We start from the raw sequence: 18,389 nt of genomic DNA, 5'->3' as shown, positions 1-18,389 counted from the left end.
AAATCCTGCCTTTGCGGCAGAAACCAACTACCTTCTGTGCTGCAATTAACCAGAGTCTGTCTACCTATCACAGCTCCTACCTGAGAAAGTAATAGAAAATAGAGCCTCTTCTGCTCAAACGACCCCGGCCCCGTCATAGAATAATTTCTATGAAAAAAATGCACCTCTGTTTGGTCCAATTAAGGCTTACGTTTTTAGATGCATCAAGAGAGAAGGTGATGTTATCCAGGAAGCGGACAGCGTCGCCAGGGGCCAGCCTGTCCAGGTATTTGGCACAAGTGTCGTAAGCGTGTAGGTAGTCTTGGTCGCTCTGAGGGGGTCTCTTCAGCTGCTGGGGGTCCCCTTTCCAGAACACCTTCTGCAGCCATACTGCGTGGACTGCACTGGAGGACACCGTGGCCCCACCACCACTGCCGGGCAAAGGCAAACGATTGGCAAGTTTGGAGATGGACAACACGTTCTGACTGGTCAGCACTGGTTGCAGAGTGGCCAGTGGATCCGAGGATTCATCCGTGAGCTTCCGATAGTTCAAACCTGCAAGCGTGAAAGACATATTACACGTTTACAACGCTTCCACCTTAAAAAAATGTGTTTGCCTCTTCACTGAAGCCTCGAGCTATATGATCAAAAAAAGAATAAGTATACTTGGATGCTCCTCTCTTGTCCTTGTGTACTGGGATCTTTGACACTCCTTTGTATGTCTCAACTATGGAAGGTAGATGTTGAACACTTACAAAAAGCTGTAGTAGCTTTACATTAGCTTTGTTTAGCTCAAGGTACTTTAAACATGGCATAACAAAGGTCCTTTTACTGCTACAACTTCAAGATCAATAATGGGAATTCTAAAAAGAGTGTTTACATATGAACAATAAGCATGTTTATTCTCCACGGCAGAGTATAAAATTGCATTGTGTCAGAAGGGGAACACAATGTACCATTTTTATAGTGTGCATACAGTGCATGCTCTACTTCTGTATTACTATTCTTTCTGTTTTCTGTGACAACGATGCAGACGAGAGATTTGCACAGGACGTTGAATATTCCATCACATGACAGAAAAGCATCAGAAGATGAAAAGCATCTCAGGAAAGAGTAAACAGCGGATGTGAACAACAAGGATCGCGTGTGACCTGCGTGTGAAAGGGGTGCCGGCCGTCTCTGCCTGCATGCAAACATGTACAGTTTGACTGTCAAACTGTCTGCGTGCATCATATTTACCACTGCAGTACCCCCGGAGTAGGCATTTGTGTGTGTGTGTATGAGAGAGAGCGAGAGAGCCGGTGGTGTGCTCTTGGTCTCCAGCGCTATCAGACAGACGCATTACTGTAGCAATGCCATGGCCTGTCTGGGCTTTAAATATTTCAACACGGGTCTGCCTGTGGGGAGGGTTCTGTCAATGCTGCTTGAAATCATTCACACAATCACAAGCATACACGCACACACACAAAACTTTCCAGGTTGAACCCACATACACAAACACACACACACACACACCTTCCAGACAGGCCCAGACAGACATGTAAACCACAGATACTTACATATGTACTCTTTCCCTCCGGCTTCACCTGCCCCACCCACTCCTCATATTGCCTCTCTTTCCCCCTTTCCACTAGAGCCCGCTCAGACGGTCACCTGGTACTGTGTCTGAAAATGTGATGAGCACTCGACACACGCCACCTGTCTCCAACTCATCTGAAAGCCTCTGTAAGTACATCTGGGTGGGCTAGTTTGCATGTGTCTGTTCAGGACTGCAAATGAGTCATTTTGAATGAGCATGTCAGAAGAGTTGGAAAGTGTTGGTAGAAAGTTAGAGGCCCCAGAGACACGGCAACAGCCTGTGTATCAGTTTTGCTGCAGGAAGTGTGAATACGTGGGTTATGTTTCAACAGTATGTGTGTGAATGAGTGAGTGAGAGCGAGACATACAGTACAGAAAGTGTTAGCGTGAAAGTGTTATTGTCACAAAGTCACTATATGCGCTTGTGCATGCATATAAAGTAAATCTGGCTTAGTGTGTATATGCGTGTGCATTAATCTATTAGTACTCATGATGCTGCAACTCCTGGTAGCTTATGTGCTGCAATGAAGCATGGACTTTGGTTCTCCCCATGGCTAAACGGCATTTATGCAACTGTCAGCACCTATGCTGCCTGTTTAAAGTGCATCCATTTTCTTTTATTTTCTGTGTTTTTAAGCTGGTTTAGGGCAACATTAGCAGCTCTACCCATGCTTCCCTGAAATCAAGACATTATTCTGCATTCTGTATAAAAGATTTCTTAAAAACAGAATACTGTGCAAAAGCCTTGAGTCACCTTTCGATTCTTTATATTTTACTAGACAAATGGGAAATAGGGGCCGAAATTTATTGAAATGTGGAAAAAATTTATTAAAAATAAGGCTAAAACAGTGTTTGTGCAATTCTCTTGAGCTTGAAAGCCAATATTGGGTGAGACCACCTTTATTCAACACAGCCTGAACTCTTTCAAGAAAACTTTCTTGTCATTTATGGAAGTAGTCTTTAGGATTAATTCTCCGGGCTTCTTGAAGGACATTCCAAAGACTGCCTTCTTGTGTAATTTGAACCTTTTCTCCCAGTTTCCCTTTCCTAAAGTTGAGTCCACTGAAACCAATTCACTCATCGGACATTACTTTGAAGGTGACATCCGGTTGACATGCAAGGCTCCAGCTACCTAGGTAACCTCTTAATGTACTTACTACCGGTTCATGTTTCAATCAATAGTACTCATGAATCTCATTGGTAGCCGCTTCAGTCACTTGCTTGGATTTTTTATTATCAGGTCCTGTGCTGAGCTCGCCTGCGGTTATTTTGCCTGTGGCCATGTGAAGTCACTCACTGTTATTTTTTTTCTATGGTGTCTCATCGTCACGCCACATCTAGCATATGAAACCAGCTGGTTTTTGTGACAGGCTCCTAGTAACAAGTTCTCCAAAATTGAAGATACAATTTAAAATAGGTTCTTTGCCAAGTTTTTCGTTATGTGTAGGCACAACCCTGCTTCATCCCTTCAGTTAGGCCTTTTCTGGTTTCATAGGTCAATGTTAAGTGGCTAAACAAATAAAAAGCATTCCTCTGGAAATGCTCATGTACAAGGACTGGGCTTAAAATGAGTGATATAGTAGGCAGTGTCCAAAGTATAAATCTGAATGACCTTCAGAAAGCCTGAAGAACTATTGCTCACAAGCAGTTTAAAAAATTACAAGAAAGTCTGGCTAGTGGGGAGAAAAATATAAAAAAGAAGTACTCTAGGAGCAGAGCGCAAACCTCCACCAAGGCAGAACTACAAAGTTGGTAGAAGTTTGTAGTTCGGTAAAAATCAGATAAGGGTAGCATAACAGATGTTGACTCTAATCATAAAAACATTATGTTGGAGTAGGTAATAGATAAGAGGACTTGATTTGTTAATAACAATATTAACTTGAGGGTATTATATAATATTATACTACAGTATATTTCTAACTTCCTCTTGACAATGCTTTAATTTGAACACTTTTAGTGTAAGGTCAACTTGAAAGAAAGGCAGATGTGAAAGGTCAAATGTGACATTTGCATACAAACTATAAGAAATATTAGATATTTAGAATACCAATATAATAGTATCATTCCCTAAATATTGGCATTACAAAAAAGGTTTTATAATTTTTACTAGTTTTAATGATAAAAGGCATTTTATGAAGATCTGACCTTATTTGACCTTGAAGAAGAGGCCAGAGGTCCAAATTGACATCAGATTTACAATTTACTTGGTGTGCTGACAACATTTACTATATGCTGTCAGTACACCAGTGGCAGTAAGAAACAGTTTTAAATAGCTCTATAAAGCTTCATTATAACCTCCTCAGTGGAGGTAATCAAAAAGGAATTAAGGCTCAAGAGTTTTGTACAACACTGTAAAAATAAATGTAGGCTTAACAATGTAAAATTGCCTTGAGTTCATATTGTTCTGTCTATTGACTAACTGGTCTTCTGTTCATCTTCTACACAGATCATCAACTGCTGAGGAACCTTTTGCCCAGAAGATGCAGTTTGAGCCTCATCTTGCTTTGTTTACAAGGTTTATGTCTCCCCTGTGAAGAGCTGGGCCTATATTTGGATTGCTTCATAAAAGGTCCCATTCAGACCACCTGCACATGTGATTGCAATTTCCTCATACATCTCTAACTTCAGCCTAGAACTACGGAGCCCCGGAGGGGACATGGGAGAAAAAAAAATTAAGACGGACTTTTGCGAGATCTCGCAAAACTAACTCGGGATCTTGCAAAAGTTTTGCAAAATCTCGCAAAACAAACTCGGGATCTCGCAAAAGTTTTGCAAAATCTCGCAAAACAAACTCGGGATCTCGCAAAACTTTTGCGAGATCCCGCAAAACAAACTCGGGATCTCGCAAAACTTTTGCGAGATCTCGCAAAACAAACTCGGGATCTCGCAAAACTTTTGCAAGATCTCGCAAAAGTTTTAGCCGCATTCTTCGGACGCCGGCTCGAAGCCGACCGGGAGGTCGAGGCACGATGTGCCGGGAAAGCAGTGTTCCTCCCGGCTGTAGTAGGTCTCGAGCTAACGGGAAGAATGCGGCTAAAACTTTTGCGAGATCTCGCAAAAGTTTTGCGAGATCCCGAGTTTGTTTTGCGAGAGCTCGCAAAAGTTTTGCGAGATCCCGAGTTTGTTTTGCGAGAGCTCGCAAAAGTTTTGCGAGATCCCGAGTTTGTTTTGCGAGAGCTCGCAAAAGTTTTGCGAGATCCCGAGTTTGTTTTGCGAGAGCTCGCAAAAGTTTTGCGAGATCCCGAGTTTGTTTTGCGAGAGCTCGCAAAAGTTTTGCGAGATCCCGAGTTAGTTTTGCGAGATCTCGCAAAAGTCCGTCTTAATTTTTTTTTTCTCCCATGTCCCCTGCGGGGCTCCGTATAGAACAACAGTTCTTTGTGTGGTAAACCTTCAGCCGCTGTCATTGTGAGCTGCATATAAGCAATAGAAGCACAAACGGGAGAAAACAGCGAGATGCTAATATAGTGATGTGGCAGTAATTGTGCATTAGTGAAACTGAAAAGCAGCAGTGGGAGTTAGTGCCTTTAAAGTTAATTTCATTTTTCTTACTTTATGTAAAACTGCATCCCGGTCTTGATGTGGATGTCTCAGTGTTGTGTGTGTATGTGATTTGGGCATGTGTGGTTCAGTGTGTTAAACAGAGACATGTGTCACCAGTAAAAGCTGTGGCGCTATCAAGAGCAGAAGGAGGAAGTGAGGCGTGAAAACACAGCTGACACCTGGCTGACCTTTACTGAACTTTTCCAAGAAGTGACACCAGCTTCACCCGTACGCAACAAAGTTTGAGCACTCTAGCCTGGAGCGCTGAACCAGTGACATGATGTCCTGGGAGAGGACCGAGTGCAATGCTTTCTCTCAGACCCTTGGTATATCAATAGGATTGATGCTGAATTGGTTTCTTTTTCACTTCACAGCCATATCGTTATAGTTTTGCATGGTTCAACCCTGCTACTCTTCATCTTTGAAAACATCTACATGAGCTAATAGGGAAAAAAGGAAGCAGAATAAGATCAAAGGGCAAGATGAATCAGACATAAAGGATAATATGTGTAACTGGCACTATCAGGATGTCATCAGAGGTGTTTTATTTGTTCTTCCCAGTGAAACGTTAGCGACTAGCTTTATTCAGACAGTCAGTTGTTGTTTTTTTAAAATTCCACATGACAACCGCTGACCAGAAGCAATGTCAGCATCTGTGTGTGAGTCATCAGTCATGTCGAGACAGATTGTCTTCAAGTCTGGACTTTTACTTCCTGACAGCACAGGCCAGAGGTGTTTTTCCCCCCACCAGTAACAGGTGCACTATCCCTATGAATTTGTTTTTTTGTTGCGTTTCACTCTTCAGAAACTGCATTCTTCAGTAAATGTGGGCTATTAATTAGTCTGCAAATAGAAATGGCAGCACTCTGTTTTTCTAAAGTATAACCCTGTTTGCCGAATGCAAAATGACTTCCCTCATGATTTCACACAAAACGCTTTTTAAATAACTGGAATTATACAGAAATTTAAAAGCAAGAAATGTTGCCATGATTTCTTTTTCTGGTTCATTTTGTTTTGGGTTTTTTTTTCCAGTAGTGACAACCTGTCAAAGAGTCTAGCATTCCTTGTAGGACTGGCTAATTGCCTGACATGGGAGGGTCATCAACTCGTGTACACTCTCACCTGGGACCTCCCGTCTAAAAATGCTGGCCCACAGACTCACTTTGTATTCTATTCTCTGTGCCTGGCATCAGCTATTTGCATTTGCAACTTCAATAACTTGCTACTTACTAAAAAAAACATAGCAATTCATTACCAGGTCTTATATTAGGTAAATACAACCCCAGATTAACCAAAACACATGATATATTGCACCACATCATTATCATTTTAACAAAAACTAAGACACAATGCACAAGCATTGTGTGAAAAGCTAAACATGCCTTTACTGCTATCACAGGTAATGGAGCATTGAGGTGTATGTTAACAAAAGGCCATGGAGGAAAGACATCAGCAATATCATCAGAGAAGCAAATGTTGCTGCTGATCGGGGTTATAAGGCCCTTTCCAAACAATTTGAAGTTCATCATTCTAAAGCGAATGCATTCACAGCTGCCAATCTTCCCATGGGTGGACATTTCAGCAAATTCACCCAAGGTCAGACAGTGCAATACTCAATGAAAATGAAAGAACCCAAGATCTACATCTCAAACTCCCTGGGCCTCAGTTAGCATGTAAAATGTTAAAGCTTATGGCAGTACAGTTAAAAAAAAAAAAAAAAAGAAAAAAGCCAAACAAGGCTTGCTTGGAAGGGTTGCCAGGAGAAAGCCTTGGTGGCTTAGGTTTACAAAGCTACATCAGAACAAACCACAAGGCTTGTTTAATAATGACCCTCGCTCGCGCTCAGTGTGTACGTAAATCACGCGTAAGAACATTTCAATGATTTCTCAGAATGTCTCTGACCATGCAGACAAACAAATGAAGGTCTGGCTGTCTTAGGATGTCTAAAACCAAGTATTTAAAATGAATACTACCCTTAGCAGTACTACTAGTACTACTAATATCACTAATAACATCATCATCGTTATCATCATTACATCATCCTAATTTTCATTATTATGATTATTACTACAAGTATTAGCAGTAGTATTATGATCATTATTATTAGTAGTAGTCGTCATATTTGGTCATTATTTACAGTTTTCCAAAACACAATAAGCCAAAATTACAGTTAAATAAGAAAAATTAAAAATGAAACTGCATGTAAAGAAAGAAAAATACTAAATGGGAGGCTGTAAATTTTAACATTTTAAGTTAAAAAATATATGTATGAAATATCTCTTTTTTTTCTTAAATTATCTTCATTAAAAATTATTTATATTATTGTGAAATGTCACCATTCGCATTATCCTGCTATTAGCTGGAGAATCTGGATTTTTTTTTTCTTTCTTTATATTTCACTGCAGTGTTTCTCCTCTAGAGCTGACGGATCACATGTTCCTTGTCCTTTGCCTACTTTCTTCTTTTTCTTGCAGTCTGTTAGTACTTTTTCACATCATCTTTCATGTCCAAACTTTTCTTTTTCACTTGAGCCACAGTGAATGTCCCCGGGGAAACAACATTCAGAACCTCCATTATTTCAACCGGAGTCTTGCTGCGGTGGGACTTTAAGAGAGCTGTCCATAAATGAGTGCCTGCAAGCCTCAATGAACTGAAGCCACACTGTAAAGAAGAATGGGCTAAAATTCCTCCACGACAATGTGAGATACTAATAAAGTCATACAAAAAATGATTACTTCAAGTTATTACTGCTTACGGTGCTTCCACGAGCTAGGGAATCATGGGATGTACTCAGTTCCTCACACACTGCTTCTGTATATTGGCTTAGTTTTTGTTAAATAATGACATGGGTTGATGTGGTCTATGTTTTATAGTTTAGCTGAAATTGTATTTGCCTAATTTTAAAACATGCTAAGGACCAGATGATATTTATTAAATCCTGAAACATAAAAGCCAAGACTTTTTTTAAAACCATAACTACATCTTTTCATAGCCAATATTGCTGATACTGCAGGCTTCCAGACTTCATTGTTGTTTTATAATAATAAATTCCATTTGAATTAATCAGATTTATTGCTTGAACTTCATATCTATCATTTTCCTGGCACAGGGTTTTAAAACAGTAATGGCATGCTTAGTACTAAATAAATCCAACTAACTGTTATAGATTAAAATGTATTTTAAAGTGGGTCAGGGGTCCCTGTGTCCTTACAGTGACTGGTCTGTCTTAGACCAACATGGTGTTAGTGGAGCTTCTGTGATTGGTCATGCAAGAAGTCGCTTCCCCTTTATAAGATCCCCCCTTGGTTTTCAGAGAACCGTGGTTATGTCAGTAACAAAACGTTTTAGCTGGGGGATTTGTCAGAACAACAATCAAAATACCAGTTATGAACTACATATACTATATAATCACAATAAAAAACAGTGTACACCTCACCGCTGGCAACAGCCCGAAGCTTCTTGAGCAGTTTAACATGAGAGTCTGGCTTAATGGTGGTGGTGACGTAAGGCTCACAGCCCGCAGCATCTAGTAAGGTGTAGTAGTAGAGCAGGCGGTTGAGGTCGGTTCCTTCCACAGTGGGAAGAACATACTTTGTCATGTGGCTGTAAAAGGCCTGAGGGTTACACTTTAAAGTCTCAAACAAGCTGAGGGATTCGCTCCGGGTTTCAATATCCTTGGTGGAGAGGCTGTGGAAGAGAAAACAGGAATGGAATAAGAAAAACAGGAAAAACGTGCAGAAAATGAAAATATAATTTTATATAGCTGGATTTGTAGTAAACACACAACAATAGCCTGGCCTACTAGCAGTTTAAAGCTTTTACATATGTGGTTGTAAAAACCTGCTGTTTGTAATGGCTTCACAAAAAAATATCTATTGGTACGCAGTGTGTGAACACGTGAAGTTTCAGGCATCAGAAAGGAAAAGATCTGAGCCTTTCATATAGACAGCAATAGCCACTGTGCCTGAAAGATATGAGAAAAAAAACACAGCTAACCAAAAAAAAGAAAACCCACACATTTCATCAACAGAAAATCAAAGAGAAGACTACCAGCAATGGAGACTATTTGGCTCCAAAGTCATTTCTGAAAACAGTAACGCTAAAAACAGTGGTGCAAAAACACAAGAGCAATCTGCAGGCTTTTCACAAAGCATACAGTCCCTCCAACAACAACAAAAATAAATTTTAAAAAAAGATTTCATAAACCACACTGAGATTACATTTAATAAGCTGATCAGTTCAGACATAAATAAGGTAAAGTGGGGAGAGGCTATGACAAAGAGAAGACAGAGACAATGAGAGAAGGAAAGCAATAGCGGGGAACGTGTTAGTTGATGTGAGGGGAGATATCCGAGCTCCCAGGGAAGGAAATAATGTATCCAGCGAGCTTTTTAGCTTGCACACGACGTGTGCACATCCTTGCTAAGCGTGTTTTGCTACAAATCTCAGTCAAGATCAGCAGGTGGTCTAAAGAGCAAAAGAAAAAGTGAAAAGAACACAAGAAAAAACACTGGAAAGAGGATGACACACAAAAAAACTTGGAGGACCACAAACAAAAGTTAAGCAGGGAGCGATACAAAGAATGAAAATGCAAAGGCGAAGTAAAGCTAGTTGCTTGAAGTCACCGAGGGGCTCCGAGCAATCTGTGGCTTCATGGGAGTGCGTTTGTGTGAGTGGAAGTCTGTTTATCTGTCAGAACGGGACAACATCAAAGGGAACAATGCTTCCTCTGGGCTCTCTGTCAGGCTTTCGCTAATGAAAAAAATATAGAGCCTGGCTGTGGCGCGGCAGCTGACAATAAGCTCGATAATGTAAATAACACTAATCATCCTCACAACAGGGGCTCTAATAAGGCTGGAGTCAACAGAAGGACTAACTTAAAGTGAAGTCTCCCTCGCTCGCTCTTCCTCTCGTCTCCCTCTTAAGCGTATGCAGGCGGCCCGTCACCCCAATCAAAGTCTGATGTTTCACTAGTTAATCATGCTAGCTCCAAAGTGACTAAAAACACTGCGATGCGAGAAGAATTGCAAGAGAGACTGCGACTTATCCAGCCAGGACTTTTTTTGAGGGGCATTATGAGCAACTGCACAAAGGCACAGAAGCTGGCAGAGAGTGCTCAGTTTTCATGCCAAGCTCTGCTTTGTTATCTCCTCCCTGCCCCTCTATTCTTTCAAGTGACAAAAGGTGTTCACTGCATCTTTGCTCACATTAGGAGCATATCTTCTTCTCAGTATCCACAGCTGGCAGCGTGTTTTCGGTCAACATATATAGAGCCTGATAGCTTTATTAAAAGTTTGCTGCGTAGTGGCTTACCTACTGCCGTTTGCTTGGTGGCATTTCGCTCCTCACACAACACAGTTTGCTACTTTATCTTGGTTGTGGTTATTTCTCTGTGATATCCGGCGCTTCACATTGCAGTCTTCTCTTGTTTGTTATAAAACTCTGCTGAAGTAAGGAGCCAATTTGTCCAGGGGAGAATAACAGTCAGGTCCATAAATTTCAGGATGAAGTCAGCTTTGTACACCACCACAGTGGATTTTAAAATCAGTCAATATTATGATTGAAGCGCAGACTTTCAGCTTTGATTCAGGGGGGTTTCAAAAATTACAGACATTTGTAGACCTTTCCCCATTTCAGAGGCTCAAAATTAATAGATAAGCACAACAGAATTTAAAACAAAAGGTTATTCTTTATACTTAGTCGATGATCGCCTGAAGTCTTAAATCCATACCAAATGCTGTTTCCTCCTTTTACTTTCTTTTACTGCAGCCACCTTCAGTTACTGCTTGTTTGTGAGTCTTTCTGAATTTTGTATTTTATTTTAATAACATAATTCAATAAATATACTCTGTTGGGTTGAGATTAACTTGACCATTAAAATGGTAAATAGCAAATGAAGTAGTTCAAATATGGCGCTTCCTACTCTGCTTGAGCACTGAAAGTATTTTCTGCTACAGGCCTCATTCACCTATTTGCACACATTCATACAAGCATTTTTTTTTTTCTATGCGTGTTTTCTACCTAACATTCACACTCCAATGAACACGTCGGGAACAACGTGGGGTTTAGTTGCCCAACAGTACTTTGGCATGCAAACTGGAGCAGCCAAGAATAAAACCACCTGCTCTACCTTCTGAACCACAGCCAACCCAAAAAATAGAAGAATATCCCATTTCTTTACTGGTGTAAAACTGGTGACCTAGTTCCACTGACAGCCGCATATTTCCATTCTATAACATTACCTCCACCATGTTTGACAGATGATGTGATATACTTCACATCCTGAGCTGTTTCGCTCCTCCTCGTACAAGTTCATCTTGGTTTCATCTCTCCAGTGAGTTTTTTTTCTCCCAGAATTGTGCGGTTTTAGATGTTTTCTGGCAAGGTCTAATCTGGCCCTCCTGATTTTGAGTGGACCCACTGGTTTTTACCTTTTTGTAATCCCATTCATGACAATGATAGTCGTACCTCCTCAGGGGTTCTTGACTTGATTAGATCTTGTGAAGATGTTTTTTTTTCCACCAGAAACTAATTCTGTCTGCATGTATTTTAGCTGAAATTTAAGTGGAAGTTTTGTGTCATCATCCACCACCATCATTTGGCATTGCCGAGCTGCTGATTTAAGTTCATCTGAATGATGGCTTCCCTCATTTGGACTGACATCTTTTTGGGGTCTCATATTTAAAATTACAATGAAGAAAAAATACAAATTCAACACCTTGAATCCACTTATAATATTATGTCTGCTTCATTTGTCATAAAATAAAAAGTTAACATGTCTCACATTGCAATTTCTAATAATTTTTAGCCTTTGGACAAAAAAAGCCTCTGAAAATGGGGAACTTTGCATAAAAATGCCTGTAATTCCTAAACAATTAATGTAAATGTTGGAAAAGCCTTTGAATTAAAGCTGAAATTCTGCACTTTAACCACATTTGATAGACCTAAGTGTATAATAAAATTGTGAGTCATATTTAATTAAAGTGGTAAGAAGAACAAAAGTGTAGGTGAGCTTTGGAAGAGCAGTAATGATAATTTAAAATGTCAGTGCTGTTGTAACAAGGTTACAAATGACTGTTCAGCACAGGGCTGTGAAAGCGTTTTTGCACTTTTTTTTCACTTTACATGACTCCAATCCAAAATATTAAAAAATATACTGCAAAATATTTCTCCCTGATACACATTTTGAAACACATCAAAAATATGTCACTACCAAATTCTCACTATTATTAGGAAGAAGTAATTACATACAGAGAGCGTGTACTGTAATTGAACTCACATTAACAAATACACGTATTTTTCCTCATTGAACTGGTTCCAATTCTCATTTAAATTGGAAATAACTTTAAATCAGAGCTTTTATTTTTACAGATGTTTTGTAATCAAAATTACTAATCAAATTCAAATCCTGCCTCTAGAATAGCTTAAAAACATGTCTTCATAATAGGGCTGCCACGATTAGTCGACTAGTCACGATTACGTCGACTATCAAAATCGTCGACGACTGATTTAATAGTCGACGTGTCATTTGAAGCTTTGTAAGATCACAAAAGACGCAGGAATAAGTAGTAGGATTTAAGAGTGTAATAACGGACTGAAACAGAAGATGGCAGCACTGCATGTACAAGGATACCAGCTGCCGTTAAACCCCGAAGAAGAAGAAGTAGCTCTGTCCCAGAATTCATAGCGCGGCCCAGCGCAGGCCAGCTCATTTTCCAACAATGGCGGCAGCTAGTTAGTTTTAATATTACTCTTATTATTCTTTCTGGGTCACAAAATAAACGTTTAACATATTTTCAGGCGAGAATGTAACTGCGTAAACCTCAAATATCTGCTCAATTTATCAAGACACCACATACTTTCAAAAGTGCTCCGACGTTTTCGGAGACGTCTGTTACCCTCTAGCTCGATAGCTAGCCGGGGGCAAGACTCACTAGAGCCGGTGAGCACACCGGACTTCCGACAAATCGTTTTCAAACCCACCTCCGTCTTTCGCTACTCAGGTTAAACATGATATATAAGTCACTTAGATAACTTAAAAATGTTATTGTTTGGCTTCTTTTTTAGTATTTTATTTGTTCCTGAGTAAATCGGTTTGGCTGAGATTAAAGTTATAGTTTTTACACAGCTGAATAAATGTCAAGCAGACAACTGATTATCAGAAGCATGAGATGCTCGAGAATATACTCCGGTGTCCCGTTATATTTTAGATAGCAAGGAGTTTATTAAACTTCACCGAAACAATCTGCAAATTTCATTAAAATTTAACAAACTATCATCTTGTCTTTATTTTTAGTTAGCACATACCTTAAACACTTAAAGCTATAAGCTAATGATAGTTATATAAGAGCGGATGCATGCTGGTGCAATAAGCTGTACGTTTTACGTCCAATGGATGCATGATCTGATTAGTCGACTAATCACAAAAATAATCGGTGACTAGTCGACTATCAAAATAATCGTTTGTGGCACCCCTACTTCATAACATTCAGAATCTAACCTTCAAAAACAGCCCAGGAACAGCTGAGTTGGGGATGGACGTCTGGTTTGTTTGGGAGATTGTGGCACAAGTTTGCACATGTCATAGAGGGATAAATGCCAGCATGTCAAAATGACCTTCCTAAGACACCAAAATATCCATTGTTTTAACAGTCAGGTATACTTTTATTGTACAAGTGAAAACATCAGAGGAACCAAAGGTTATGCTGTTGCACCTCACTGTCCATATTCTGCTCTCTGGTTGTCCCCCATGACAGCAAAAAGCATGCCTAGAGTAATGCCCGAGGTCATGGTCGAAGTCCAGGCTCAATCCTTAAAGAATCTCAGTGCAGAGTACATCAACAGTCTCTACAGAGCAAACACGTTCAACTGAATACAGGCAGTACTGCAGCTAACCTGTGTATAGCAAAAGCAAGATTCACATTACCCCCGAATGCTAGGAATGTGGGGTTTTTTTGTTTTGTTTTTTAATTGTCATCATTAGCTGAGAATATTTTTTAAAAATGCAATCTATGGGCATGCAATATTATGAGAGGAATATATAACATAATATATATTGCAGGATATTTTTATTTTTCAATTTAATTTATACTGAAAATTCAAAAAATTCAAAGTCAAGTCAGTCACTTGCTAATTAGTCATATCTGGCACAAAAGTATTGAAATACACAATATGCATAATGCCAGAAACAAATCTATTCAGAAATAGCAGTTAAAGTGCAGCTGCACTGACAGGAAAGGAAGACTGTGTTTCTTAATATTCTTTTCAAGATGTAGTATAAATATAATTTGCATTCTGCAAGATTCCTGAACTGTCTGAAGTGTTAAGTGCCCAGGTTGGACAGAGCAAAGCAGAAGTCCTGGTGAAGTTGATTTTAGAAACACAAATATTATCTGAGATCATCATCTCTGTTTGGGTTCTAACATTGTAGGAGTTAATAAGTTAATAAGAAAAATTATCCTTGAAGTTCTTTTTATTGATTCGGATTTTTATCAGCTGGGACGGAGCAGTTCTAATCAACTCAGTGTTAAAGACTATATAGTGATGTACATTTGGCACCTTTGGAGCTGTACTGTTAGGGCAGCGCAGTGGAACATAGCCATTATCTGATATGATGTGAACTTTAATTTGCCATATGAGGTCACCAGATGTGCACCTGAAGAGAGCTGGTACAAACTTTAAAGGTGTTCTCTGTCTCAGAGGATTCCTCATTAGGCTCAAAGCAAAACACATCTTGGCTGGGGATTAGTCTGAAGGGAACGTGCCACAAAAGACTCTTTATTTCTCATGATGGGAACACAGTGATGTGCAGAAAATACATCACAAGCAGCCGCTGGCAGCAGGTAGGAACTGACACGAGGAACTTGGAGCTGTGTCGTTTTGAGGGTCAAATGAGGTTTTGTTTGGATCAGTTTTATTAATCTACCTGAAATTCAAAAACTGAATCTCAATATGAAGATCTGAAACAGTCAAGTACATATAAGTGGTATCAGTGATGGGAGTTCATAGGGCTTTCATGATTTTTAAATCCGCTCCTCAGAGCCACCTCTTCTGCTCATCTTTCAAACTACTTTGAAATGTTGATTTTATTGATTCACTCATATTTAATTGTGCTTTGTGTTTTATTGATGCTTTTATTTTATTTTTTTGTATTTTAGTTGTAGTGATTTTTATTCCTATGTTTAGTACTTTGGTCAGCGGTTGCAGTTTTTAAAGTGCTTCACAAATTCAGTTAAGTAATTAAGTTGCCATTATGTGAAAAAAATATGTAAAGGTGGAGCTAGACATGAGATTTAAAGCCAAAACTGTAAAAACAGATGGTTCCACTGACCAATATGTGAACCTGTGAACCCATTTCTGTGTTTGGACAAGTCTCTTTGATAGATTTATAGCTGTCATTAGGATGTCATTAAAAAGCAGGTCCATAAAGAGAACTTGTAAACATCTACAAAGCTTTATACACGGAGGCAGAGAACAGCTGACGACGGCAGTGTTTAGCAGCACATTGATTCTTCTGAAGCATACATTTTGTGTTAATAGGACTGTCTCAGGGACACTCATTCTCTATCATCCATCTCTTCTCCCACCATCTATTTGCCTCCCAGTCTCACCCCCTAAGCACACACTGATTCTGTGGATGTGCTTTAAACTAATAATGAGTCCTTAGAGTTCTCTTCATCTGAAATATACTTATGGATTTTTAACTTTGTTCTTCTGTAACCATATTGAGATCTACATTGACTTTAGAGCATTGATCTATGTCAGCAAAAAAATGTGATTTTAACAATTTACCCTGCCATCACATGGGAAAGGAAAATTGCCAGCTCTTCTGAAAGACAGTAATGTTTGGTATCTCTAATGGAGAAACAGTTTCCATTTCATGATTGTTTCTGAGGGAAACTTTAAAAGGTGACAGGCTTCGAACCCTAACCTACTTGTAGCTGTTGTTTTTTTTTCTTAGGAAAAAAAGTTTGTTGACAACCTTACCCTTTCAGTCCCAGATAATATACAGTGCCAATCAGGTCATGGAATCAAAGATCAGCTACTAGAGTCATGGTGCCACGACAATAACTTGGTCTTAAACACCAAAAAGACCAAGGAGATCATTGTAGATTTCCGGAGGAAGGGTCATAACAACCATCTGCCTCTCTTCATTGGCAGTGAGGCGGTGGAGAGGGTGAGTAGTTTTAAATTCTTGGGGGTAACTGTGACCGAGGACCTGTCCTGGGGCAACCATATCACCTCAGTTGCACGGAAGGCCCAACAGCGCCTCTACTATCTGAGGAGACTGCGGACCGCACACATTCCCAGATCTCTGATGTTGAACTTCTACAACTGTGCCATCAGCAGTGTTCTGACGTATGGATTTCTAGTGTGGTTCCCCAGCTGCACCAAGGCCGATCAGCAAGCACTCCAGCGGGTGGTGAAAGAAGCTGGCAGAATTATTGGAACAAGTCTGCCAGAGATTAGTAATATCTTCCCCACTCGCTGTCTGAGGAGGGTGCATAGTATCCTGCGGGACCAACATCACCCTGCGCGCCACCTTTTCCACCTGCTGCCCTCAGGGAGAAGGTACAGGTCTATACAGGCCAGAACATCCAGATTGGCCAACAGCCTGTATCCACAGGCTGTGAGGCTTCTGAACTCTCTGCCCCCCTCTCACGGACAATAACCATATCCAACTCTTTAATAGCACTGAACTGGTCTGCATTGGTGCATCATATCTTTATTCTCTTTCCCCCTCCTGTCCCCCCCCCCCCCTCTTTCTTAAATAGATAACTATCATATCTGACATCATATCTCACAGTACAATAATAATATTGAATGGGTTGCATTGTTGTACTTTGTACGTTGTACTTTGTCATGTTTCTCAGGTCTTTGTCTGAATTTCTTATGAACATTACTTGTCATGTTCTCATGTTGTTGCTAAGGATTGTCTTATTGCACTGGAGTCACACTGGGTTAAATATTTACACTTGGGTTTTAAGGGGTATTTATTATTTTCTTTATTATTGTATTTATGGGTTGTACGGAAGCTCCAAACGCAATTTCATTGTTCTCTGACAATGACAATAAATACTTATCTATCTATCTATCAGCTACTGTTAACGTATTATGAAAATGTTTTTAAGCCTGCTACCTCCTCTTTTTGTCTTATACTTGTTCAGTTTCTGCAAATTCTTTTTAAGGACACCAGGCTAAGATACATAAATGTTTAAAGAAAATCTGTGAAAGACCTCCACTTTAAAAAAAACACATAAAAGGCAACTTAGAAGCAAAACACAAAGAAATGAGGGGTGATTCAAGTCTTCTGCACGGTACTGTACTATTTAAAGTACTGTTTAAAGTGTTGATATGCAAACTGGCAATGAGGTCAACTGTTAGCCCAGTAAAGTGAACCATGCTACTTAAATACAGGCCTCAGCAAAGGACTCAGTTGTTGGGCACTGCACTGTAGCTGACTGCGTCTCCTAAACATGTGGGATTTGTAAAACATAAACAATTTATTTGCCTACAACGATCAATAAAAGTCTAAATTCTTTTTGCACACGTTTTGACTCTATTTATTCTTCCCTTTAAATTTCTTCTCTATTTATAACATTCCCTGCATCCTTTTGTTAAATCAATAAGCCTTTTGCAGATGCAGAATATTCCTCACACATTTGTCATGATCTTGAGGTTTTGAAGGAAACACACACAGAATAGCTGTGATCAGGTTCGAGAAAAGTATAGGCTGTAATTTATTGTTAAGTGGAATCCATAAACCATTTCCTTATATCGGAATGTGACAGGTGGATATTTATCACGGAGCCACATGTGTGCACACGTACCAACACACACATACACAACCTCAGCTTTGGCATTCTGTAAAAACAAGCAAAGGTGCAGAGCTAGTCAGACACCCAGCTATGAAGTCAGAGAACAAATAAATTATGGTTCACATCCTCTCACTCACAAAACACAAACACACACATTCACAACATGTTTGATATAGCCTGGGGTGTTTTGGCTTTTTATGTAGGTAAGTTTTGTTATAACTGAAAGGGAGCGTTGCTACACTTTTCAGAGTTTAAAATCTGAAGATGGAAACAAAGAGACAGACTGATGGGTGTGCACAAATGTAATTAAACAGAGCGCGTGCGCGCGCGTGTGTGTGTGTATACCCGCTATCTGTAAAGAGGAACTCGAGGTGGGTCATGTAGACCTCCCATAGAGGAACACTGTAGCGCTTAGCCAGAGACAAAGCGATTCTGTACACACCATCATCCAGTGTCCTAAACACACAGGTACAA

At 39.8% G+C, this 18,389-nt stretch overlaps 1 protein-coding gene across 1 annotated transcript in view; it reads right to left on the bottom strand.

Moving 5' to 3' along the window:
• nbas (NBAS subunit of NRZ tethering complex) overlaps positions 1-18,389 on the bottom strand; it is a 187,215-nt gene that overhangs the window by 63,724 nt on the left and 105,102 nt on the right. The window contains exons 43-45 of the mRNA XM_084954225.1: positions 18,261-18,371; positions 8,534-8,784; positions 191-534 (exon numbers count right to left, since the gene is read on the bottom strand). Coding sequence (XP_084810351.1) covers positions 191-534; positions 8,534-8,784; positions 18,261-18,371 — 706 coding nt within the window. The remainder of the gene's footprint in view (positions 1-190; positions 535-8,533; positions 8,785-18,260; positions 18,372-18,389) is intronic.

This window comes from Perissodus microlepis, chromosome 15, assembly GCF_051167445.1.
Source record: "Perissodus microlepis isolate ML-2025 ecotype Zambia chromosome 15, ASM5116744v1, whole genome shotgun sequence".
In the NCBI taxonomy this organism is placed as follows: Eukaryota; Metazoa; Chordata; class Actinopteri; order Cichliformes; family Cichlidae; genus Perissodus; species Perissodus microlepis.
The sequence above is the reverse complement of the archived record's forward strand: the minus strand, read 5'-3'. Positions and strand labels throughout refer to the sequence as shown.